Source organism: Pongo abelii, chromosome 19 (genome assembly GCF_028885655.2).
Source record: "Pongo abelii isolate AG06213 chromosome 19, NHGRI_mPonAbe1-v2.0_pri, whole genome shotgun sequence".
Classification (NCBI taxonomy): Eukaryota; Metazoa; Chordata; class Mammalia; order Primates; family Hominidae; genus Pongo; species Pongo abelii.
In genome coordinates this window covers 82,922,019-82,948,663 of record NC_072004.2, presented here as the reverse complement: position 1 = coordinate 82,948,663, position 26,645 = coordinate 82,922,019, and the positions used below count along the sequence as shown (strand labels likewise).

Below are 26,645 nucleotides of genomic sequence, written 5' to 3'. Positions count from 1 at the left end.
GACCAGCCTAGGCAACACGGTGCAATCATGTCTCTAAAAAAAACACAAAAATTAGCTGGGCACGGTCGTGTGTGCCTGTAGTCCCAGCTACTCAGGGGGGCTGAGGTGGGAGGATCGCTTGAGCCCAGGAGGTGGAGGCTGCGGTGACCTGAGATCATGCTAACTGCACTCCAGCCTGGGTAACAGAGCGAGACCCTGTCTTATAAAGAAAAAAAAAAAAATTCCCCCATATTTTCATATTATGCCAGGAAAAGCAATTCAGGCAACTGAACTTTATTATCCTTTTCATGAGAGTCCACAGCTACGTGAAAAGAGTCAAGCTTACTTCAATATCCAGTGACCAGCAATTGTTTAAAGAAGTATACTGAAATATGGAAGGTGGTACAGCCAGGAAAAATCATTGTGGGGAAGCATACTTCAGGGCATGTTAAAAATAACATACTATATGATTCAATTCAGGAGGAATTGGTTAAAAAATAAATTTGTCCATAATCTGCAACATGAACCAAATTGCTAACAGAAGTCATCTCTAAATTGTGGGATTGCTATTGGTTTTTTCTTTCTTTTTTCAATACTTTCTTTTTGCATTCTCCAAGTTTGAATAGTCATGTATTAACTTTTTTTTTTTTTTTTTGAGACAGAGTCTCGCTCTGTCGCCAGGCTGGAGTGCAGTGGCGCGATCTGGGCTCACTGCAACCTCTGCCTCCCAGGCTCAAGTAATTCTCCTGCCTCAGCCTCCTGAGTAGCTGGGATTACAGGCATGCGCCACCACGCCCGGCTAATTTTTTGTATTTTTAGTAGAGATGGGGTTTTGCCATGTTACCCAGGCTGGTCTTGAACCCCTTAGCTTGGACAATCCGCCCGCCTTGGCCTCCCAACATGCTAGGATTACAGGCGCAAGCCACCGCGCCCGGCCTGCTTTCTAATCAGAAAAAAAAAAAAAAAAAAAAAAAAATCACTATTTTACAAGGATTCAAGTTGAAACACAGTGTGACACTGTTTTAGACATGGTGGTTTTGATGAATTTGGCCAGCAACGCACCTGTGATTTCAGGCTGTGACAGGAAAATTGCCCTAAACATTTCCCATTGGGCCGCCACTTCAAGGAGACACTAACGATGGGGTTCCTGAACATAGTGATAGGATAGTACTTCTGCCAGCTGTATTTCTCTCTCCTCTGGGAAGTTCCATGAACTCTGGGGAAGCCCTGAAGCTTCTGGATCCAGGTTCTTCCTTTCAATGGGTCCTGAAGGAACCCACAGCCTAATCCCAGGTGAGGCTTTTGGTAGGTCAAAACAGTCACCCCCAAAGAAAAGAGAAGTTAGAAATGTACTGCCCAAACAGAAAGAGCCTGGGGGTAAAAGCCAGGTCAGAAGATGGGTTTTACCCAACACTAATAAGCAAAATACTTGGCTGAAATTTAGTAAAAGTCAGAATGCCTCAGGAGGTAAATATTTTGTGGGGGTACCCCCTGATTTTAAGGTAGGATGTGTGGGTGTATACATACACCGCATGTGTGTAAGCATGCATGCAGTATGCACACACACATCTGATTCTATTTCCTTTTCTCTTTTTTTATTTTTTTGAGATGGAGTCTCGCTCTGTGGCCCAGGCTGAAGTGCAGTGGTGCAACCTCGGCTCACTGTAACCTCTGCCTCCCAGGTTCAAGCAATCCTCCTGCCTCAGCCTCCCAAGTAGCTGGGATTACCGGTGTGCACCACCACACCCAGCTAATTTTTGTATTTTTAGTCGAGACAGGGTTTCGCCATGTTGACCAGGCTGGTCTCGAACTCCTGATCTCAGGTGATGTGCCTGCCTCAGCCTCCCAGAGTGCTTGGGATTACAGGCATGAGCCACTGCACCGGGCCTGTATTTCCTTTTCTGTTTACACATACATCTGACTGTATTTCCTTTTCTGTGTACACATATCTTTGATTGTATTCCCTTTCCAAAGTAGATATTAATAGGCATTGAGAAGATGTGTACTCCGTCCAATGATCAGAAACCAAATCTTGGAGTTCCAAGTGCCCTGTCATCCTCTCCACCTCCATGACAATCACCCCAGGTCAGAGGCTTCTGCTCAGAGGCCCAGGGAAAGTACATAAAAACGAGAAGAAAGAAAAGCTAGACAACAAAAGAATTCCAGGGAAAAGTCCCAGGGAAATAACCCTCAGAAGCCAAAGGCCAGAACATCTCTGAGGTCCCAGGCACAGGTCCCACTGCTGGCCCTGGTCACAGAGGGGCTGCGAGAAGTGCTGTGATATTCAGAGCCCAAGAGGCGAGCGCAGCATGGAAGGAGGGGCTACTCACGGTGTCATTGCTTCCTTTGTTGTCCTCATACTTGGTTTCTATATGAATGGAGAATTTCGGCAGAAAGGAACACTGTGGGAGAAAAGCAAATTTTCATTAGCATAACATTTTTTCTCTCTTCCTATATTCAGCAGAGCTTCTGAATACTTTCCTGGCCATTTGGTTGCGAGCACCGTCCCGGAGCAGAAATGTTAAGATACTAAGTCAATATCCAAATTCAGACAAAGGAAAGCCGCCTTTAGGACCATGAACACAGTTTCATCCAGACAGAGGTCAGGCCACAGAGAATAACCAGCAATAGAGGGCAAGTCCCTGAAGAGGACATTTCCAAAAGGAATATGTTCTGTGACTCCTAGCATAAGCTTTAGAAAAGCAAACCCCCAAATCACGCCAGTTCCAGTTCTGGTGAGCTTACTTTTGGGGAGCAGCTACCATTGCCATTGCTGGATTCTTGGGGACCCAGCCTTAATCTTTATATAAATGCTCATATAACATTAGCAAGGGGATATAGGAGAACTTTAAAGTCATAGATTATTGAAGTCAGACAGACCTGGCTTTTATTTTTAATTTTTAAAACATAAATTTATTTTTAATTTTTAAAACATAAATTTATTTTTAAAGTAAAATAAAAATTTTTTTTAAAAATTTATTTTAAATTTTATTTTTAATTTTTAAATTGTATTATTTTTTATCGTTTTGAGACATGGTCTTGCTCTGTCGCCCAGGCTGGAGTGCAGTGGTGCGATCTTGGCTCACTGCAACCTCCACCTCCCGGGTTCAAGTGATTCTCATGCCTTAGCCTCCAGTGTAGCCCGGCTAATTTTTGTATTTTTAGTAGAGATAGGGTTTCTCCATGTTAGCCAGGCTGGTCTCAAACTCCTGAGCTCAAAAGATCTGCCCGCCTTGGCCTCCCATAGTGCTGGGATTACAGATTACAGGCGCCCGGCCTTCTTTTTATTTTTATTTTTGAGACAGAGTCTTACTTTGTCACCCGGGCTGGAGTGCAGTGGTGTGATCACAACTCACTGTAACCTTGACCTGTGGGCTCAAGCGATCCTCCCGCCTCAGCCTCCCAGGTAGCTGGGACTACAGCTACAGCTGTGTGCCACCATACCTGGCTGATTTTTAAAAATTTTTTTGTAGAGGCGAGGGTCTCTCTATGTTGCCCAGGCTGGTCTCCAATTCCTGGCCTTACGTGATTCTCCCGCCTCGGCCTCCCAAAGTGCTGGGATTACAGGCATGAGCCACTGCATCCGGCTGAGACCTGGCTTTTAATATGTAATTTGGATAAGTCATTTAACTTCTCTGAACCCCAACAGAGTTAAAACAGGAATAATAATTATTACCTAAGAGTGACACTGTGAGGGTTAAATATTAATAAAATGATGTTTTAAAAATGTATAGTACTGAGCAGCAAGAATGCATTCAGCAGACAGCATCCATGGGTAGAAACTGAACCAGAAAAGGCAGCCCCTGTCTTTGTCTTTGTCCACACGAGGGACAGAAACCCCAAATGCAACCCAACCCTACAGCCCCAGTCTCGCTGAGTCAAGTCCTATGCATTCAGTAGATGTGAAGGGTTAAGGTGGCTTGAGAAGAGAATTTTGATGGATGTTGGTGTAACCACACTCTAGCTAGCCCTAAGCTGGGCATTAACTTTCTTGGCCACCAGAGGTGGGATTGATGGCTAATGGGCAAAATGACCCAGCACCTCCATTGGGATCTGTGGGTGTTGGGGAAACCAGACTTGGCCTGATAGCATCATAGTCCCAAGAGGCTGGATCCCTTATACATGTTTCCAGTACTCATATACTGTCTATACCAGACACTGCTACAAATGCTCTGATGCTTTCACTCATTTATTCCTGGCAACAACCCCGTGAAGGAGGTACTATTACCATCCCCTTCCCGCTTTAAAGATGAGGAGATGGAGGTGCAGAGAGGGTAAGTAAATGGCCCACAGTCTCATGCGGCCACGTGGCCGGGTCCCAGTGTCCATACTCTTCACCATACTGAATGGTTCTCAAAGAGGAGTTTCTGGACCAGCTCCAGCAGCCCAGAATTGTTAGAAATGCAAATACTTGGCCAGGCACGGTGTGGCTCATGCCTGTAATCCCAGCACTTTGGGAGACCAAGGCGGGGATATCACCTGAGGTCAGGGGTTTGAGACCAGCCTGGCCAACATGGTGAAACCCCATCTTTACCAAAAATATAAGAATTAGCCAGGTGTAGTGGTGTACCACTGTAATTCCAGTTACTTGGGAAGCTGAGGCACGAGAATCGCTTGAACCTGGGACGTGGAGGTTGCAGTGAGCTGAGATCGCGCCATTGCACTCCAGCCTGTGCAACAGAGTGAGACTCAGTCTCAAAAAAAAAAGAAAGAAAGATAGAAATGCAAATTCTTCAGCAGACCAACTAAATCAGAAACTCTGGAGGTGGGGTTCAGCAATCTGTTTACCAAGCCCTCCAGTGCATGCTGAGACATGCTCAAACTGGAAAACCACCTGGCTATAGCACACACATGCTTCAGCCGCACAATGACCATGCTCCCCTTTCAGCCCAGCTGAGACCCCTGGTGGCACCTGCACGAGAAGGCAGAGGCCTGGGACGTGCCATCGATAATTCTCCTGACATCACATGCCAGGGCGCGTTCAGCACGCATCTGTCTTAATCTGAGGGAAACAAGGGATCTGAACCGTGACTAAGGAAACACGGAAACAATCAATCCCAGTAATTGCCTTTATGGAGAACGAGGCCCTGTGATTATTCATTAACACCTTCTCTGCTGTCTCCTCTCAAACTTCTCACTCTATAACCGCTGCCCTTACACCCGGGTCCAGGTAGCACCAAGGAGCAGCTGCTCATCTCAAATGAAGACGCTGGAGGACTCAGAGCCCCAAAGCAGACACGGGAACATGGGGGAATGCCCTGGCTGAGACCCTCTTAGACATGACAAGCCTTTAGATAAATCGATTTTGTATTTTTTATCCCATAATTCACATGAGAGTCAATCCAAGCAGTGGGGAGAGAACAGAGTTGTGGAGCGTGGGTGTGGGTCTCGGTGCGCTGGAGTGGAACACTGCGAGGAGTTTTTACCCACTGAACCTCTAAACCACTTAGCTAGCCCAACACATGAATTTTAGCATTTATATATTAAACCCAATTATGAAATGCAAAACTCCCATGCAAATTAGCAGATGTTGTTATTTTTGAGTGGGGACTTTGGTTATTTTCACATCAGAATGGCAACCTTGCCACGAAGCTAGGAGTAGTGCACCTGGCTTCAGTGGGGTGGCCAGAGAACAGCTCCTGGTAACTCCAAGCGGGTCAGTACTTTCTCCTTCGGCAGGGGGTTGGGGCTGATAATCCCCTTGGGATGTCTGATGACTCGTTCTCAGAGCCCTGGGGTGTGCGGGTGTCTTGAGTTAAAATCAGAATTATCTGTGGCTCTGGGCTTCTTCAGTGCTGTCACTGAAATCTCTCTGGGGTGATGTCCATGTTAAGATAACCTTCTGCCTCCCCCATGCAGGCTGGTTTCTCCAAAAATCCAGCCCACTAATCCTAGCGGAAGCTTAGCTTTAAAGCAAGGTCTTTTATTTCTTCCTGATTGGCTCCCTGTTATATCTCACCCACTGATCTATCCTAAATCCCTTCCCCTCTCAAGGTCCCTTGCCTGGGTTCACCCTTTCTCCCCTCTTCCTCGCAGCTGATCACTTTGAGTCATAGTTTAATGAGGACACGAACCGCATGATAGAAACACTGACACATCCCTTTCCTCCATTACAAATCTGCTTATTTCTTTACGTTTCTTATTCTTTGTGAATCCGAGAAAGATATATCCTCCTCTTTTTCAGCGGAGAAATAATATAATGAAAAGCACTGAGACATCAGAGCCAGCTGACTTGGGCTCAAATCCAAGATGTATTAACCTGGGCAAGTTATTTTACTGTTCTCAGCCCCAGTTGCCCCAGGTGGAGAATGGGGACAATCCTCCACTCTGTAGGAATGTTCAGAAGATCAATGAGATCACACAGCTAAACCCCAGCACAGTGACTGGCACATAGTAGGTGCACAGTACAAATTATTTGTAAGCTCTTCTCCGGAACCTTGTTTCATTGATTATTTGTGTCTTTTCCCTGCTTCCTTCCCACAGCCTAAAAATATAATGAAAAGAGACATAGTCTTAAAAAATAAATAAGCACAAAGTTCCCTTGATCCTATTTCTTCCCCCATCTATAATCAATTCCTTATCTGTCTCTGTCTTCGTAAAAAAACTTATTAAAAGAGTAGTCAGTGGCCGGGCGTGGTGGCTCATGCCTGTAATCCCAGCACTTTGGGAGGCCGAGGTGTGTGGATCACCTGAGGTCAGGAGTTCAAGACCAGCCCGGCCAATGGTGAGACCCCATCTCTACAAAAATACAAGAATTAGCTGGGCATGATGGCAAATGCCTGTAATCTCAGCTACTCGGGAGGCTGAGCGGGAAGAATCGATTGAACCCGGGAGGCGGGGGTTGTAGTGAGCTGAGGTCGCGCCGCTGCACTCCAGCCTGGGCGACAGGGCAAGGCTCCATCTCAAAAAAAAAAGAGTATTCAGTTTCAGTGCTTCCTGTCTCTACTTTTTCCACCTCCCACCTGATCATCAAAGGATTTCCAAAGCAGCATCACTCTTCCATTTGCACCCTGGAGACCTCTCTACACTGCAATATGACTGAGCAACTCCTCCATCCTGAGCAGCAGTTCAGCCTTCTCTTCCCTCCTCCACTCCTTCCCTGCAGGAGATCCCTCAGGTCCTACCCTACCTACAGCCTCTTTTCTTGATCCAAACCCTCCTCCCTGGTGATCTCATCTGCTTCTGACTTTTCATGATTTTTTTCTTTTTTGGCAGATGCCTCCCAAATCAACATCTCAAATTCCAACTCCTCTCACATTTCCAGGTGCCCACTGGCCATCCCCAACAAAGACCCTACAGGTTCATCAAACTTGAAAGGTCCGGACTGAACGCGAATGTTTCTCCCTGACTGTACTGGTACTCTAGAGTTATCGTAGCCAGTTCCACAAACTGCGTGGCTTAAAACAGCAGCAATTTATTCTCTCACAGTTCTGGAGGCCAGAAGCCTGAAACCAAGGTGTTTGGCAGAGCCATACTCCCTCTGAAGACTCTGGGAGAGAATCTGTCCTTGTCTCTTCCAGCTGTTGGTGGTACCGGGAGTGGGTGCATCACTCCAGTCTCTGCCTCCGTCTTTACATCCCCTTCTTCCCTCTGGGTCTCTGTGCTCTCTTCTCTTCTTACGAGGACAAAAGTCACTGGATTTGAACCCACCCTAAATCTAGGTCCACTCCCCCTTCCCTGGAAAACTTCCTGCTGTCAGGTCTTTTATTTTTTTTGGCCCATGGTACTCTCAGCCCGAAATTTCTTTCCTAAATCTTACTCAAAGACCATCTCAAGTACCACTTCGGAATGATTATCCCACGCATGCTGGCAGTATTCTGTTTGTCCCTTTATCACAGCACGTATCTCCTTTGTCACCATTACCATTAGCTATCTGTGTCCCAGGCTCACCAACCATGTGGTAAGCTCACACTCTAACAGGAGGGTGCCCCCCTAATACCAGCACCACTTGGAATGGTGCTCATCAAAGTCACCCCCCTTCTTCTTTACCCCCCTGCTTTACCCAGCTTCTTCAGGTGTTAAATCATCTCCTTTAGTTTAGGTTTGCTCAAATAATGCTTTCTGTAACTAAGACTTTTGCTTCCACTAGGAATATACCATCTAACCTAGTCATTCTCAATTTCAATGGGAAGACGGGAACCCCACTTTCCAACCCTGGAGTTTTTCTCAAAATATGCGCTGTTCCCTAAAGATCCTGATAAATGTCCTCGGGTGGAGGGATTCTATATCACCGAGGGATCTGTCAGGAGTGTGGGGGTGGAAAAAATGTTGGGAACCCTGATGTAACCACACCTGAACTTTGTTCCAAGAAGAGAGACACTAGGGTTGTCAGCCATTGGCTAAAACAGAAAAAGATGTCTAAGGGCTGCTGAAGCATCCAGTGTTATCTAAGGAACAGTCATTTGGAAATGCTGAATGTCTAAAGTCCCATTTGGCCCACAGCATATGAACGAAAGACTGAAAAACCCACCACAGACGGCCTCCAGAGTCCCAGCCACTGGTGCGCACATCCTGTGTAATCCTTGCCTTCGGGTGTGAGCAGGACCTGGGGATATGATGGGCTGTCACTCCCCTGGTTGCCCCTCAGAACCTTCAAAGGGAGCACAGCTTTTGATTGATAGCAAAAAGATAAGACAGTCAGTCACTCCTGGGACTCTGTCTCAGTATACCAGACTTCACTTTAGAAAAAGCAGAGATTCTTCTGTTGGCTTTGAAGTTGTGAGATAGCCACGTGGATAGGACCCAAGAGAGGTCTACTGGGAACTGAGAGTGACAGCCGGAGAAGAACCAGCTAGAAAACGCGACCTCCGTCCTACAACCACAAGGAATGAATCCTGCCAACCACCAGTGAGCCTGGAAGAGGACCCTGCATTTCTGGTGAAACTAGAACCTTGGTTGATGCCTTGATTTCTACCTGGTGAGTCCCTGAGCCAAGGACCCAGCTAGCCTCGGTTCCAACTCCTGACCCATGGAGACTGCAAGATGACAAACTTGTGTTATTTTTCTTCTCTTTTCTTTTCTTCTCTTTTTTGAGACAGAGCCTCATTCTGTTGCCCAGGCTTGAATGCAGTATAGCTCAGCTCGCCGCAGCCTTGACCTCCTGGGCTTAAGCAATCCCCCACCTCAGCCTCCTGAACAGCTGGGACCACAGGCATGCACCACCACACCCAGCTAATTTTTTTTATTTTTAGTAGAGATGAGCTCTCACTGTGTTGCCCAGGTTGGTCTCAAACTCCTGAGCTGAAGCGATCCTCCAACCTCAGCCTCCTAAAGTGCTGGTATTATTGGCATGAGCCATTGCACCCAGCCACTTGTGTTGTTTTAAGTTGCTAAATTTGCGGGAGATTTGTTACACGGCAAGAGAAAACCAACACAACACCCAGCCTGCTGGCTGCCTTCTTCCAAATCACCCATCTGGTTTTCATCTGAGTAAAGCATCACTGACTTTGAGGTTCAAGCATGTGCAGGGGAAGGGGGAATTGGTGCTTTTTCTGACATTAGTTCCACCTATGATGCCACCTGCTTTGTCAATCAATGGCCACTGCTTATTGCCCAGGGTGATATTTACTAGTAACTGATGTCAGCAAGCTTGTCATTATCTGGTGTCCAGATGCAGCAGCAGGCACCTAACCCACAGAGAAGGAGCATGATGATTTAGTAGGAAAAAAAAAATACAGGTTTTTGGAGTAAAACAGACTTCAGTTCAAACCGCAGCTTCTTTTCCAACAAACTGTGTGACTTGGGGCAAATTCACGAATCCCTCTGAGCTTCAGTTTCCTCATCTATCAAATGGAGACAATTGCAACCTCAAAGCTGTGAGGTGAGAATGAAAAGAGATAATGAATGTCCAGGGCCAGGCAGCAGCTGGCAGATGCTGGAGAGATGTTGGTCCACTCCATTGTACCCTCCTAGGCAATGTGGACGAGAAAGCTGAGCTGGGGTCAAAGGCAGATCCTCCACTATGAAGATGCAAGGATGCAGAGGCTTCCGGAAAGGCACCCATAGGACACCTAATGGCTCCTTCCCATGGCAAGGAAGGCAGCCAAACCACAGAGCAGATCTGGGCTCTTCCGGACTTACTCTGAATCCCTGACCTGCTCTGCTGCTGAGGAAATGTCACCACGTGTCCCAGGCTCCATCCTTGGCAGCTCCCTTCTTCTGGGCAGGTGCCCCTTCCACTGACCTTTTCTCTGAGCTTTCCCTTGACCCCCTGCTGACTTCATGCAGGGAACAAAAACTCTACCAGGGTCTCCGTGAACTCTTTTCTTTCCTAGATCTAAAGGGTGCACGTCCGCTGGTTCACTCAGCCCAGTCGCCAAAACCAAGGCTCAAAGAAGTTAAGAAACAGAAGCATAAAACAGAAGTTGGGAACCCTTGAGGCCACAGAGGTGACCCTGCTTACAGGCAGAGGGGGAGGCAAAAAACCACGCCTGTCCCTGGAGCCTGGGGGAAATCAGTGAGTCATTTCTGTCCCTCTCCACCTCTTCTTCCTCCTCTGGGCTCACTCCAGGTCTGGAACCCTCTTTCTCACGAAAAATCTTTTCTTTTTTATCTCTCTCTCCCTCTTCTCGACTAAAGGCACAGCTTGGCAGGGAGAATAAAGCAGAGAAAGAATCATAGAAAATATTCACTTAATTACATCCAGTGTTTAATTTGCCCCAACCCCCTAAAAACAGTAGCAGTGTCAGGAAGAAGTCAGGGAATCAAGGCAGGAGCTCTCCTATCATCTCATCTTTGATTTTCTAGCTTAGAGCCACCTAAGCCAGAGGAATCTTACAGGTGTTGCTGCCATCTGCTCCCTGCCATGACCCTCTTCCTTTTATCTGGTGTCTAAGCATCTATAATTGGCCTTCCAAACCCAATGGAATCCACCAGGATGAACCTCTTATTGAAAAGTGATATTCTGGTACGTGTAAAACCTCCAGCACCTAAAACTCAATGTGCAGAAAAAGTGACGGTGGAACATTTAAATGCATCTACTTGTAGCTTTTGGAAGTGATTGGGGGATCTGCAGTGGGGATGAAGAACGCCAGGAAAGACAAGTGAGGTTTCTGGGTCTCTGCAAGAATAATTTCCAGACACAAGCCCTCCCAGGTTCAGTGTCGGGAAATGAAAGCAGCATATGCAAAATGCACGGCAGAACTGAATTTCCAATTCACTACAGACATGCTTTGGAAAACATGAAAGAGCTATTTTTGGTCCAGTGATTGATTAGGGTTGCTATGGCAATAAGAAACACTTACAGGAACAAAATGAAATGTAAGCAAACCAAAGACTTAAAGAGAAAGGGTCAGACACATTGCGGATTTCATAGTCAGTTTCTGGGTGGTGCTGGCGGCCCTTACTTCTGTCTTAGCACCTGCATAGGGAGAGAGACGATGGTGGCTGCAGTGAATGGGGGCCCTGGGGATGGGTCTGAGGCTCTCTAGGGCACTGCACTTCAGAAGCAGGAAGTGCGAAACTTCTGGAAGAATGTGCACCGCTCACTTTGAAGATTGTCATTATTGTCATCAAAGGACACTGTATTTCCACAGCACCTAGCCTGTGGCAAAAATGTAAGCTAAAAGGTATTAATCCTACCCTATCCCACTTTGCAATGTAAAATAAAAATAAAATAAAAATAAAAATATTCTCTATGACAGTACATTTCTAAGACCTACTTAATGATACCTCATTTGCTGGGCTTGTTAAAAACAGATTCCAGCCCTCTCTCCTGATGCCTTGCTTTCAGTAAGTAGGTAGATTCTGGGAGCCCACCCCCAAATTGAGGAGCTGTTTCCCCCTTTTCCCCCCAAAATATAGCTTTACTATTCAGGAGGCAGAGGCAGGAGGATCACTTGAGCCCAGGAGTTTGAGGCTGCAGTGAGCTATGATCACACTACTGCATTCCAGCCTGGGTGACAGAGCAAGCAAGAACCCATCTCTAAAAAAATAAAATAAAATAAATAAAAAATAGCTTTATTCACATACCATGTAATTCACCCATTTCAAGTATACAAGTTAATGGTGTTCAGTATATTCAGAGTTATACAACCATTATGACAATCTAATTTTAGAACATTTCCATTACCTCCCAAAGAAGCCCTGTATCCATCAGCAGTCACGTCCCCATTCCTGCCTACCTGCGGCACCACGTTGTACGCAACCCCTAATCTACTCTGTCTCTAAGATTTGTCTATTCTATACATTTCCTACAAATGGAAGTGTATCATATGTGGTCTTCTGTTCCTGGCTTCTTTCCCTTAGCATGTTTTCAAGGCTCATCCATGTTCTAGCATGTATGGGTACTCCATTCCTTTTTCTGGCTGAATAACAGTCCATTGTATGGACATACCACATCTGATTTCTCCATTTATCAGTTGATGAACATTTGTTTCTATTTTTTGGCTACTATGAACAATACTGCCACAGCTATTCTTGTGCAAGTTTTTGTCTGGATTCCTTTCTTTCTTTCTTCTTTCTTCTTTTCTCTTCTCTTCTCTTTTCTTTCTTTCTTTCTTTTTGAAATGGAGTCTCACTCTGTTGCCCAGGCTGGAGTGCAGTGGCATGATCTTGGCTCATTGCAACTTCCGCCCCCTGGGTTCAAGCGATTCTCCTGCCTCAGCCTCCAGAGTAGCTGGGATTACAGGCACCTGCCACCACATCCAGCTAATTTTTGTATTTTTAGTAGAGACGGGGTTTCACCATGTTGGCCAGGCTGGTCTCGAACTCCCGACCTCGTGATCCACCCACCTCGGTCTCCCAAAGTGCTGGGATTACAGGTGTTAGCCACTGTGCCCAGCCATGTTTTCATTTCTCTTGAGTGTATACCTAGAGTGGAATTGCTGATCATACTGTAACTCTATGTTTAACCTTCTGAGGAACTTCCAGACGGCTACCCCATTCCAAAGTGGCTGCACCCTTGCACATTCCCATGAGCAGTGTAGGAGCGTTCCAATTTCTCCACCTCCTTGATAGCACTTCTTGTTGCCCAGGTACTTCTTTTTTTTTTTTTTTGAGATGGAGTCTCGCTCTGTTGCCCAGGCTGGAGTGCAGTGGCGCAATTTCGGCTCACTGCACGCTCTGCCTCCCAGGTTCACGCCATTCTCCTGCCTCAGCCTCCTGAGTAGCTGGGACTATAGGCACCTGCCACCATGCCTGGCTAATTTTTTGTATTTTTAGTAGAGACGGGGTTTACCATGTTAGCCAGGATGTTGTCTCGATCTCCTGACCTCATGATCCGCCTGCCTTGGCCTCCCAAAATGCTGGGATTACAGGCATGAGCCACCGCGCCTGGCCTGCCCCGGTATTTCCTAACTCTGAGAGGTTCTGGGATACCTTTGGGTCAAAATGACCATCCAAAGGAGACCTGGCCAACATTCCACACATCCAGTGAGGGACAGACACAACCCAATACAGAGGTTATAATGACAATAGTGTTATACTGTCCTTCCTGTCAACAGGCACTGGACCGAGTATTTGATACATATTAGTTCATCTATTAACTCATTAACCCTCATACATCCCCATTTTACAGACGAAGAAACAAAGGCACAGAAAGGTCCAACAGTGTGCTCTAAGTCACACAACAAATGCATAGAGGAGATGGGATTCAAGCCAGGCTATCTGGCTCTGACATGCATGCTTGTGATCTCATGCTGACTCTTGAGTATCAGGAAATCATGGAAGTGCTTCCAGGGAAGCAGAGGTTGAAAGCACAGGCTTTGCTTCTCAGTATGTGCTGTGGCCACTAACAGCAGAGAAAATATGTGCGTGTGAATCTGTCATATGATAGACGTGCCTTGCTTCAAACAAACCCAAATCAGGAAAACCAGGAGTTACTCAAAAGATATATTAGGGAAATAATTATTCATTTCAGAAATTCATTGGTACTCCTTTAGATGCCGAAATACCCTAGTACCTTGAAAACACAATAATTTTCAAAAACTGAACTGAAATATAATGGCTTAGGTTAATTCTTATTATGAAAGTGCTTTTAAAAACAGGTCCAGGCCCTGTGCGGTGGCTCACGCCTGTAATCCCAGCACTTTGGGAGGCTGACGTGGGTGGATCACTTGAGGTCAGGAGTTTGTGACCAGCCTGGCCAACATGGCGAAACCCTGTCGCTACTAAAAATACAAAAATTAGCTGGGCGTGGTGGTGCACACCTGTATTCCCAGCTACTAGGGAAGCTGAGGCAGGAGAATCGCTTGAACCTGGGAAGCAGAGGTTGCAGTGAGCCAAGATCACACCACTGCACTCCAGCCTGGGTGACAGAGCGAGCCCCTGTATCAGAAAACAACAAACAAACAAAAAACCTTGCCCAGAACTCCAGCATGAATTCTCAGATGTGAAAAAAATTACAAATAAACACATGTTCATTAACCGTATTGTTGGTCCTATAAAAAAACTTGGAAACAAGTCAAAGTTCACCAGTAGAAGGCTGGGTAAGTACATTGTGATCGACTCTAAAACCATTAAAAAAACAAAGTGTAAAACAGGATAGCCCCATTTTTGTAAAAAGAAAAAGAAAGTAGACTAGTATCCACACTGAAATACATGGAAAAACTAGTATACACATCGAAAAACATGGAAAACTAGTATACACACTGAAAAACATGGAAAAACTAGTATACACACTGAAAAACATGGAAAACAAGTATACACACCAAAAAACATGGAAAATTAGTATACACACCGAAAAACACAGAAAACTAGTATACACAATGAAAAACATGGAAAACTAGTATACACACTGAAAAAACATGGAAAAACTAGTAGACACACCAAAAAAACATGGAAAACTAATATACACACCAAAAACCATGGAAAACGAGTATACACACTGAAAAACATGGAAAACTAGTATACACACCAAAAAACACAGAAAACTAGTATAGACAGTGAAAAACATGGAAAACTAGTATACACACCAAAAAACACAGAAAACTAGTATAGACACCGAAAAACATGGAAAACTAGTATACACACCAAATAACACAGAAAACTAGTATAGACACTGAAAAACATGGAAAACTAGTATACACACTGAAAAACATGGCAAATGAGTATACACACTGAAAAATATGGAAAAACTAGTATACACACCGAAAAACATGGGAAACAAGTATACACACTGAAAAACATGGAAAAACTAGTATATACACTGAAAAACATGGCAAACGAGTATACACAGCGAAAAATATGGAAAAACTAGTATACACACCAAAAAACATGGGAAAATATTCTCATGGAGGAGAGTAGTGGAAATTATGAAGTTCTTTTATTTTCTGTGGTATAGATTTTTATAATGCTTGGATGTTACAATAAATATCTACTATTTTAGTACGCAGAAAAAATTTAAATCCAATTTAAAAATGAGTGAATACATCAATGACATCCCAGAGTAACTATATTATCTTACAGGAAGTCACAAGGTTTTCCAAAAATTCTTATAATTTAATCTACTTTAACTTAAAGAGGAGTATGTTATAAAGAACACTATGACGGTTAATTTTAGGTGTCAATTTGACTAGATTAAGGAATACCTAGAAGCCTAGTAAAGCCTTATTTTAGGTGTGTCTGTGAGGGTGTTTCCAGAGACTGTCATGTGAGTTGGCATGTACTAGGTGAGGAAGATCCATCCTCAATGTGGGTGGGCACCATCCAACCTGCTGAAGGGCTGGAGAGGACCAATACAGAGGAAAGGCAAATGTATGGATCTATCTGCTGGAGCGGGGACACACTCCTCCCCTCCTGTCCTTGGACAACGGCTCCAGGCTCCTCAGCCTTTGGACTCCAGGACCTACACTCGCGGCTCCCCTGGTCCTAAGCCTTCTGACTTGGACTCAGCCACACTGCTGGCACCCCAGGGTCTCCAACTTGCAGGTGGGCTGTTGTGGGACTTCTCAGCTTCCCTAATCACGTGAGACAATTTCCCTAGCAAATCCCTTCTAATCCATCCATCCATCCATCCATCCATCCACCCAATCTACCTATCTAATCTATCTTTTTATCTAATCTGTCTACCTATCTAATCTATCTATCCATCTATCTGTTAATATCCATCCATCCATCCATCCAATCTACCTATCTAATCAATCTATCTAATAATATCTATCATCTATCTATCCATCTACTTAATCTAGCTATCTATCTATCTATCTTATCTATTAATATCTATCAATCATCTATCTATTCATCCATCTATCTAATCTACATATCTAATCTATCTATCTAATCTACCTATCTAACCTATCTATCCACCCACCCATCTCTCTCTCTCCCCACATCTCCCCCACCATTGATTCTGTGTCTCTGGAGAACCTTGACTAATATAAGCACCACTAAGTGGACAGAGGAGTTGCAAATCTGTTAAGTTTGGGAACTGCTGCTTCAAGTGGTTCCTGTCTCACATACATCACACTTATTCATGGTCTTCAGAATAGGGCAGGAGCTGAGAGATGTTACAGTTCAGTAGTTTTCAAACCATTTTAACTGGCATCAGAGTTCTTTCTTTAAATAAAATATTAGGGACAGAATGGCCACTGAGATCTGTCCACGGAAAATCCTGGACCTACAGGAGGACAGTTTGAAAACCACTCATTGAGAAGAACCCTCAGCCCAGTAACTCAATGCTTTATTCCTGTTCACCAGCCCAAATTCTTCCATGTCTGAGAGCAGCACTTTACAACGGGCCTAACATCAAGAAAGTTAAATGGAAGAGTCGAGCTGGCTTGGGGTTGATGAAGTATTTACAGGCTTTTAAAAGATAATTTCCTTTTAGCTTTTATCTGGAATTCAATGCATTCTCCTCTTGCCATCTTGTTCCAACAGTATGTAAAACGTGTTCCCTGCTATCCACGAGCATGAAATTCTATACAGACTTGACTTTCTCTCTAATGGAGTTCCCCTGTAGATGACATCGATTCTCTGGTACTGTATTCTATATTGTCATATTAACTGTGCTCCAAGGCCACCTTGGGAATTGCAACTTGAGATGGGATCATTAATAAAACTAGATTTGCAAGTGTTTCCTCTGTTCACCAACAGGAGACTCACATCCAGAATGTTCCACAGTGCTAATGAGGGCAGGCATAGAGTTTACGGCTTATTATCTTCCAGGACTCTGGGGCTGGAGCTACTGGAAAATAAATGAGGAAAGCCCATGTTGCTTGAAAAGTAGAAGAAAGTGGATGATAAATGTGTATACAGACAGTTGGTAGAACCTAGATCTTAAAATACCTTTCAGCTTCCTTTATTCATTAAAAAATTTTTATCTCCCCATTTTGATAGAAATTTTACCCCATGCTTGGAAGGCAAAATATAAATTTCTGTTTTGTGCACAGAAGATCTTTAATACACACATCAATTTCAAAAAGGTAAATGTCTGGCCGTCACCCTCTACTCAGAACCTTAGTTATCATACAGGCAAAGATGCAAAGGAAATAAGGGGAGATATTTGAGCTCCCTTCGCCCTTCTGGTTTCCGAGGGCTACGTATGACTTCAGATACAGATAAGGTGGGTGGTTATGGTGACAGGGTAGCTGGAGAAAAAAATTGCAAAGAAGATAGTTCCACAAAAGTGAGAAGAGGAACTCAAGAGGAGAAAAAAAAAAAGTAGAATTTTAAAGGAAAAAGGAAAGGAAGAAAAGGAATTGCATGTAAATAATAGAGACGAGGATGAATCAGAATGACTTCCTAAATATATGCTGCATAGGAAGAAAAATGTGGCCAAGAGGAATGGTGGGACCTGAAAGAGATGTGGAGGAGGGTGAGAGGAAGGGACTGTGTGGAAGGCAGAGCTCCGAAACACAGCCGGAAAACAGCTGCTTGTATTCCAGCTACAGCATGGAAATGCACGCAGGCCTCTCCGCTGCTCCTCACCAGCCCGCACCCTACGCAGAGGCTTCTGTTCATTCATTAGTTCATTCACTCATGGATCCTCTTCCCGTCCTCTGACATGCTGAGTAATAGCAACTCACTAGGAAAGCAAGGCCAGAAGGGAGACAGAGCTGAAGAGATGAATGAAAGCATGTTTTCTGAATGGGGGATGGTTTGCTACCCACTTGCACTTCTAGGATAATCATGCAGGGAAACGAAATTCAGGCTCATACGATCTAGGGCTGGACTTCTCAAGGCAGAAATAAGCAGAGGATGCTCGTGAATACTGATATCTACATACCATAATGGCAAGACAAGAATTTAAAGAGACAGGGAGACCACATCAAACAAAAAGAATCGCATGTAAATAACAGAGATAGGGCCAGGCGTGGTGGCTCACGCCTGTAATCCCAGCACTTTGGGAGGCTGAGGCAGGAGGATTGCTTTAGCCCGGGAGGTCAAAATTAGCCTGGGCAACATAGCGAAACCCTGTCTCTATTTTATAATTAAAAATAATAACAACAGAGATGGGAATGGATCAGTGTGACTTCCCAAATACAGGTGAGCATATGGCCAGGTAGGAAACTTTCAGACAGCAAGGCTTCTCAGTTATAAATGGTTAAGAATCATCCCTCTTCACCAACCCAGCAAACTCTCACTTAAGAAAATAGTACCAATATTTAAAATTCTGAACTGAAAAGATGTATCAACACCTGTCTAGACAGTAAAGAAATACATACTATCGTGTAGTTCATATTATCTTACTGATCAAAAAGATCAAAGACCTCAGGGAAATTTTGCATTCCTTTTTTTTTTTTTTGAGACAGAGTCTTACACTGTCAATCCAGGCTGGAGTGCAATGGTGAGATCTCGGCTCATTGCAACCTCCGCATTCCGGGTTCAAGTGATTCTCCTGCCTTAGCCTCCTGAGTAGCTGGGATTACAGGCACACACCACCACGCCCGGCTAATTTTTGTATTTTTAGTAGGGACGGGGTTTCGCCATGTTGGCCAGGCTTGTCTTGAACTCCTGACTCAAGTGATCCGCCCACCTCGGCCTCCCAAAGTGCTGAGATTACAGGCATGAGCCACCATGCCCGGCCTTTGCATTCACTTTAATTCCTGAAATATACTATGTTGGTATACCCATAGTCATACTGTTTATTTTTACAGAAAGAAATCTGCCCACAAAATCTTTGCAGTTGTATTCTGCAGATCTCAACAACTGAACTGAACACAACTCCACAGACATTTGTAAACTGCAGAAGGGAAATCAAATTTTTCAGTAATGCAAGTGGAAAATAAACAACAAAGAAGAAAAGGAGAATTTCTTAGTAAAATCTTCTACCAAACATTCCCTTAAACAACTCTGTTTTCTCTGCTGATTGCCCTCTGTAAAGTCATTTCGAGTGGTGTTAAAAAAAATGCAAACAATTTTAAAATGTTATGGTTTGTTACAGTAGAGCCGTGTGTTCTATCACCTACTCTCTCCCCTCGAAATGGCTGAATTAATTTTCTCTGAAGTCCAAAGAAGAGCTTGGGAACAGCTAGAGCAAGTGGAAACGGGATAATCTGAACAAACAAAACTGGCTGTTTCAAAGCTCCTGCTTCACCAGGCACTAATTGGGTTGCTGAGATGTAGAGGGAAGCTCTGGTCCCACACAAGGGCAGCGGTACATCTGTGAATAGGCTGGTTTGCAACTGACTCACCCGTACAACCAGTTCATTTTCTAAATGGAAACAAATCCAAATGCACAAACCCACTGCCATCCCAATGTACTGCTGACTTTGCTGTGTGGTTGAACAGAACTGACTTTGCTTGAAAAGGAACTTATGGGTTCTGTGTCACCTGATTCTAAAAATAAAACACTTCCATTACTGTTGGGCATTCTTCAAAAAACTTTGGTATCTGAGTAACAGTCATCTTCAGGCAACACATTAGCTCACTGAAATTTAGAAGAAAATAACATTTACTGAAATAGAATTGATCCACTGGCATAGTTAGTGGGCAAATAATGGCTCTGACCTGAAGAGAAGTTTCTGGAACACCTCTAAATCTTAAAAGATTGGCCTTGCAAAACCCAAGATCCCTTGGACAAATAAGCTTGGGAAATGTTGCATGCCACAGCTCCCTTTGGAGATTCACAATGTACATTAGAATAGGAAAGGCTCTGAGAAGTCCTGTAATTATAAAATCTGTTTAGCTCTGTATAGCCCATCCCTTACTTAATGGGCTGTGCACCATCTTGAATGGTAGTTATAAATGGTTCTAGACTGCTTCCATCTAAATTCTCTAGAACCGTGAAGATTTTTGAGCTTGGTCGTTCTGGCTCTATTATGACATTGGTCTCACACAATCTTCTTTGTTTTGGGGGTTTTTTGTTTGTTTGTTTTTTGTTTTTGAGACAGGGTCTTGCTCTGTCACCCAGGCTGGAGTGCAGTGGCATGATCCCGGCTCACTGCAACCTCCACTTCCTGGGTTCAAGGTCAGCCTCCCGAGGAGCTGGGATTACAGGCATGCGTCACCATGCACAGCGAATTTTTGTATTTTTAGTCGAGACAAGGTTTCGCCATGTTGGCCAGGCTGGTCTTGAACTCCTGACCTCAAGTGATCCGCCTATCTCAGCCTCCTGAAATGCTGGGATTACTGGCATCAGCCACCACACCTGGCCTTACTGTCCTCTTCTCCACGAGGGTGCTTTTCAGGCCCATGCCTAATTGCTGCCTTGCTCATCAGTGCCCCCAACTGGAGGACTGTTTCTTTGGCCTGGTCCCTAAAAAAAGGATACTTCCCTTTGTCTAAAAAAATCATGTACTGCACTAAATACCGAGGGTTAATTGTGATACATAGATAAAAGTTATTTCCTAACCTGCTAACTCCTGGCTCCATGGCCTCAAAGAAGGGACTCTTAGGGACTTTCACCCTCTTAGCTTACATCGTAGATGAGATAGCCAGATTTTTTTCTTTAATTTCCTAACAAGCCCAATCCTAGAGGTCTGGTATAATAAACGTAATCTTCCCTGGACTCGTCCCTGTGTTCGTAGTTGTGAAATACAGTGGTTTGTACTGCTCCTCGGCTGGGACTCAGGGGAAGGTGCGGGGAAGAAAGGCTTAAGAAGGGAGACAGGGCTTGTGAGGAATGGGGGTCACTGGTCTCTAAACACAGCACCCATCAGCTCTTTGGATTACTGGGGGAGCTTGATAAGGCCCAGACTGTGAGTGCAATTCCTATCCCAGATAGTTTAGTGGCTTTCAGAAAAATACCTCACTCTCCCCATGGCCACTCCTGGGCAGATGACACTGGTTCACCTGGGGTGACTGATGACAGACTCTCAGCTGTGAGCAGCCTTTCCTCTCTTTCTTGGCTGTTCTAAACCAGCCCTGAGTAATCTGTCTTTCCTAGTGGCTCAATACGATTTGAGATTCTCATGAAAGAGTCATTTCATCCTCCCTGGTCTGTTGCAATTTTATTTTTCCACCTCTTTCATCTAAATAATTTAAAATGTTGAGTAACATTGACAACCCATCTGCCTTTGCTTCTGTCATTCCAACTAACACAAAGGTGCATCCCATTTCTCCTCTTTTATGGATTCTTATTAAGAGAGATGCCGGTGGAGAGGGGTGGTCACAGCCGCAAAATATATGCACCAACTGTATACTCTAGGTCCCTGCTATCAATTTCCTATAACTGGAGTTTTCAAATTCCTACAAACAAGAAGAAAATCCTTTGTTCTTCATTAGTACCAAGGCTGATTTGATACTGCTGACTTATGCTCATCTAAAAGCGCAGACTTTTTTTTGTTTTTTTTAGCTCTAGAAAAACAAAATCAACTCCTTTGGATGGCAGCCAGTCTCCTCAGGCACCTTTCTCTGCAGACTTTACCAACTTCAGAAGAACCCACCAGTTTGGAAGAACTGGTTGAATGGTCTGTCCTCTGTGAAACTGTCATTGTGTTGTTCTTTGTTTACTGTATAATTAATTTTTTTTTTTCCCCCATAAGCAAGCTAAAGATGTTTTTCCCACTTCCTGGGCAAATGGCATTTCCACATAATTCTAAACACACGCAGTCACTCACAGTGATGAAAAAGCTCTTATGTCTTGATAATTGTGATAGTGCTGAAGCCCTAGATGACTCTAAATAGGTTTCTTTGCCTGGGCTTTGTCACGAATGAGGGCAGCATGAGGTCTGAGTAATAGGCTAAACAGTCAGATATAAGACCTAGGGGATCCTAGTATAGACATCCTCGTGCTCTGGACTAATGCTTTCCAAGAAGAGACATTGGTCTGGAGGTTTCTGAGCCCTCGGGGCTGCCTCTCTAAGGAAAGGAAGGGCACCGTGATCCTAACTGGGGCTCTGACCTTGGGGAAGTTTTGCTTTGGGGTACAGAACAGGAACTATGGAGCTTGGAAAAGACAGCAAGAAGAGGTATTTAGGATTAAAGGATCAGGGGATAAAGAGCACAATTCAAAAGCATTTAAAACAGGAAAAAAAGACTAAGGCAATTGAAAGCATCTGTCATAAATCCTGGGTGCAGACTCTGTAGTCAGAGTCAAGGGTGGGTTCTGCCACCAGGGCTGTCGTGGGCAGAGAGCGTGAGAACACGGCTGAATCTGAGTCAAGAGGTGGCAGCTTCAAACCGCACACTGCGGGCCCGGAGGACTGCACTAGAGCCAGAGAGAAAAATCCGGATCCCCTTGTCACCAGGGAGATGGAAAGAAAAGCTGTCCTATATTTGGGATGGAAAATAAAAGTGAACTAGCCAGGAACAATGTGACCTCCTCACAGAGAATTAAATCTAGACCTTGACCTGACATTGAAAACACCACGACCTGCCCTCCATCCATGCGTCCAGGTGGCCAGGATCCACTTCCATCACTTGCCCACTAGGCCCGGAAGGAGCATGCTATGGGCCGAACTGTGTCTCCCCCAAATTCCTATGTCGAAGCTGTAATCCCCAATGCAATGGTGTTTGGAGGTGGGATTTTGGGACCTAATCAGGTAGGGATGAGGTCATGAGGGTGGGGCCCTCATGATGGAATTAGTGCCCTTCAAAGACGAGACCTGAGAACTTGCTCTGTCTCTGCCATGTGAGGGCATAGCAAGAAGATGGCCACGTGCTTACCAGGAAGACAGCCCTCACCAGGAACCCAGTCAGCCAGCACTTTCAGCCTCTGCAACTGTGAGAAATAAATGTCGGCTGCTTAAGCCCCCAAGTCTGTGGTGTTTCATTAGAGCAACATGAGCTAACACAGAACAGGCCTCTGCAGGGGGAGTTGTACTGTACCCTTCAGGTCCAGCCCAAATGCGACCTTCTCTGAGAAACCTCCTCATATTTCTCCCTGGCAGAATCCCTCTCTCCTTCCTACAATCCTCTGTCTGCACTTCAACTCTAACACTTACATGCAACACAGGTCTTCCTTAAAATGCTGACAGTTATGTATTCATCTGCTACCACTTAATTTTCCCCAACTCTGCCTAGCTCGTTCCATTCCACCTCCTGAGCCAATCCTAACTGAAACAGGAAGGCTCTTGGAGTGGTCCCATCAGTGCATTTGACTGTTGGTCTCAGATCTGTCCATTGAGCTGGACAAGCTCTGAGCTGAGCTGCCAGCAGAGATTCAGACCAGATGGCTAAATCTCTGGTCTGGCCTTAGAGTTCCTATGGCATGTCAATTGCAGGATGGGTTCCCACGTTATACACTTCCGGCCCCTTCCCTTCCCTTCCCTTAGGCCCATCAGTGTGCCCTGTTCTCAAGACTGATTTTTGTACTTGAGTCTCTGAGACCAGCTCTTCCACACCACCATCTCTCTCCCATAAGGTTGCCAGACAAAATATGAGACAACAATCTTTTGGCATAATTACGTCCCATGCAACATGTGGGACATTCTTATACTAAATATTATTTACTGTTTATCTGAAAATTCAAAGTTACCTGGACATTCTGTATTTTCACTTACTAAGGTTGACAACCTTATCTTGCCAGCACCATGATGCTGAGTAACCTCCTTGAGTGCTGTGTACTTTTCTTCCTGTCTCCCCCACTGGGGACTGTAGCCCTGTCCCCAAAACTCAAGGCCCCAATGCAGAGGCCAGCACGCTTCCTTTCACATTGCAACTGCTTTATCTGGTTGGATTCCCCAGAGCCATTGATTCTGCCCTCTGCTGAGGTCTGAATCTCTGCTGGCAGCTCAGCTCAGAGCTTATCCAGCCCAATGGACAGGTCTGAGGCCAGCTTGTTTCCTTGGCTAAGTCCCCTCTTGCCTCCAGAAAAGCCCAGGACTTGCTGATGACTGCCAGGCTTTGACTGGAATGTCCAGCTATTTCCAACCAGATTGTGACCCCAAATGGCAGAGATAATTGCTCAGTTATGCCACCTAGCATGATGTTTTGTACCTCACTGATGCCTAATAAATGACCGTTAACTTAATTTTTTAATTTTTTATTTTTGAGACGGACTTTCACTCTGTTGCCCAGGCTGGAGTGCAGTGGTGTGATCTCAGCTCACTGCAACCTCTGCCTCCTGGGTTCAAATGATTCTCCTGTCTCAGCCTCCCAAGTAGCTGGGATTATAGGCGCCTGCCACCACACCCAACTACCTTTTTTTTTTTTTTTGTATTTTTTGTAGAGACAGGGTTTCACCATGTTGGCCAGGCTGGTCTGGAACTCCTGACTTCAAGTGATCCACCTGCCTCAGCCTCCCAAAGTGCTGGGATTACAGGTGTGAGCCACTGCACCCAGCCCAAAGTCTATCTCTTGATGATTATGCAGTTGCTAGAAGCAATGGAACTAGGGGGTAGTGTTGGTGGTAGGGAACCATTTAATTACCTGCTGTATACAGGCAGTGTGCTAACAGCTTTATATTTAGGGTTGGCAAAGTAGCCTGGGGGACAAATTTGACCTGCTGCCTGGGCAAATATGACCATGCTAATTTGTTTACATACTATCTAAGGCTGCTTTTGCAGTGACAGAGACTATATGACTCACAAAACAGAAAACATTTACAATATGACCCTCTAAAGAAAATGTTTTCCAATCCAAGGGTAGACCACTGAATCCTTCCGCTAATATCTCTAGGAAGGAGGGATTATTCTAATTTCAGAAAAGAGGAAACAAATTCAGAAAAGTTAAGATGCTCATTCTAGAGCAAAGGTTCCCCTGCTTCTAAAATTTTACATTTGCATTTTGCCATAAAATTGCCTCTTTTTTCAAAGTTAGGGACATTGCGGGGGGAAATACTATATATATTCCTATCATTTCAAAAAAGAAAAGATATTTTAATATCCGAGTATGATGGGATATAATTACCAACAGTACTTTGGATGAAATAAATTTAATGTTATGAAAATCTCTGAATACTATTCCTGTTTTTTCTTCATTCTGCAGAGGACTGGTGAGAACATAGTCAAGGACCAGCGTGAATTCAAGAACTGGCAGTTGGGAGCCACTCGCTTAGGAATTCTGGCAGTGAGTGGCAAAACCAGAGGACAGCCAAGCCTTTCTGACGCCAAAGCCTGTGCTGGGACCATTTATCTATCTAGAATTTGTGTGTTCATTCTGTCACTCAATAACTGTTGACTGAGTACCTACTATGCTCCTGCCCAGGGCATGACAAATCATTTTCTTCCATTTCTCTCACCACCTCTCTATCCTTTGGCTATTTGGATTGAAACCAAAAACTCAACTCTTAACACAGCTCGGAAAATCGTAACTATTAGCCAGGCGCGGTGGCTCACGCCTGTAATCCCAACACTTTGGGAAGCCAAGGTGGGCGGATCGCCTAAGGTCAGGAGTTTGAGACCAGCCTGGCCAACATGGTGAAACCCCATCTCTACCAAAAATAAAAAAATTAGCCGGGCGTGGTGGTCCACACCTGTAATCCCAGCTACTTGGGAGGCTGAGGCAGGAGAATCGCTTAAACGCGGTAGGTGGAAGTTTCTGTGGAGCCAAGATCTTGCCACTGCACTCCAGCCTGGGTGATGGAGTGAGACTCCATCTCAAAAAAAAAAAAAAAATCGTAAACTATTTTCTTGTTGTGATAGGTTGACCTGTTAGCTGCTCGGGAAAATGATCTAAATGAAAATACCACAACACAATGATATTATAGGTTCTGTCTCTTTTTCTTTCAGTCTAAGTAATAACCCTAGAGGCTCTTAGGAGAAGAAGAAATTTTATCAAGCCATAGCGACTGCCCAACCCAGATCTCTGCTGTGCAAAATAGTTTGCACATGTGCCTCTTCACTTTCAAGCTTCTCCAACAAGGAATCAGGACACAGTCCATGAGTAAAAGCCCCACCTTCCATCGATAACTACCATCATCTCTTTAATATCACGTTGCTAGAAACTGTTCTTTTATTATAGTGAACTATCACCAACAAAGCAGTCAAGCTATTTAAAAATTACAAGCAAAGGCTGATTACATAAAGTGACTATCAAGGCACTTTAAATTAGGATTCACATTCTTGAACAAATGAGAACATTCAAATTATTGCATTATACATAACGATGCAATAGCCTACATTTAAGTATTTCTGATTCTGAATTATTCCCCTTTTTAATTATTACATTGATAAGACAAGTAATACAAGAGATATTCCAATTACTCCACTGATCATAGACAGAATGTTTAAAAATAATTAAATGAAACTTACTGTGTATTCTGTTTCCACATGTTCATTTGAAGAAGAGGGGAAAGAAAAAAGAGACAAAAGGTGATTTAGATCATGCTTATATGCAATATAAAACCACAGAACTAACAAATACTGATGAACTATAATTACAAAAGATGTACTAATGAAACTTTC

At 44.4% G+C, this 26,645-nt stretch overlaps 1 protein-coding gene across 1 annotated transcript in view; it reads right to left on the bottom strand.

The window, feature by feature from the left end:
- Positions 1–26,645, bottom strand: part of PITPNC1 (phosphatidylinositol transfer protein cytoplasmic 1) — a 236,934-nt gene that overhangs the window by 115,319 nt on the left and 94,970 nt on the right. Inside the window, exons 4-5 of the mRNA XM_063718894.1 lie at positions 26,493–26,500; positions 2,310–2,381 (exon numbers count right to left, since the gene is read on the bottom strand). Of these exons, the coding sequence (XP_063574964.1) occupies positions 2,310–2,381; positions 26,493–26,500 (80 nt within the window). The remainder of the gene's footprint in view (positions 1–2,309; positions 2,382–26,492; positions 26,501–26,645) is intronic.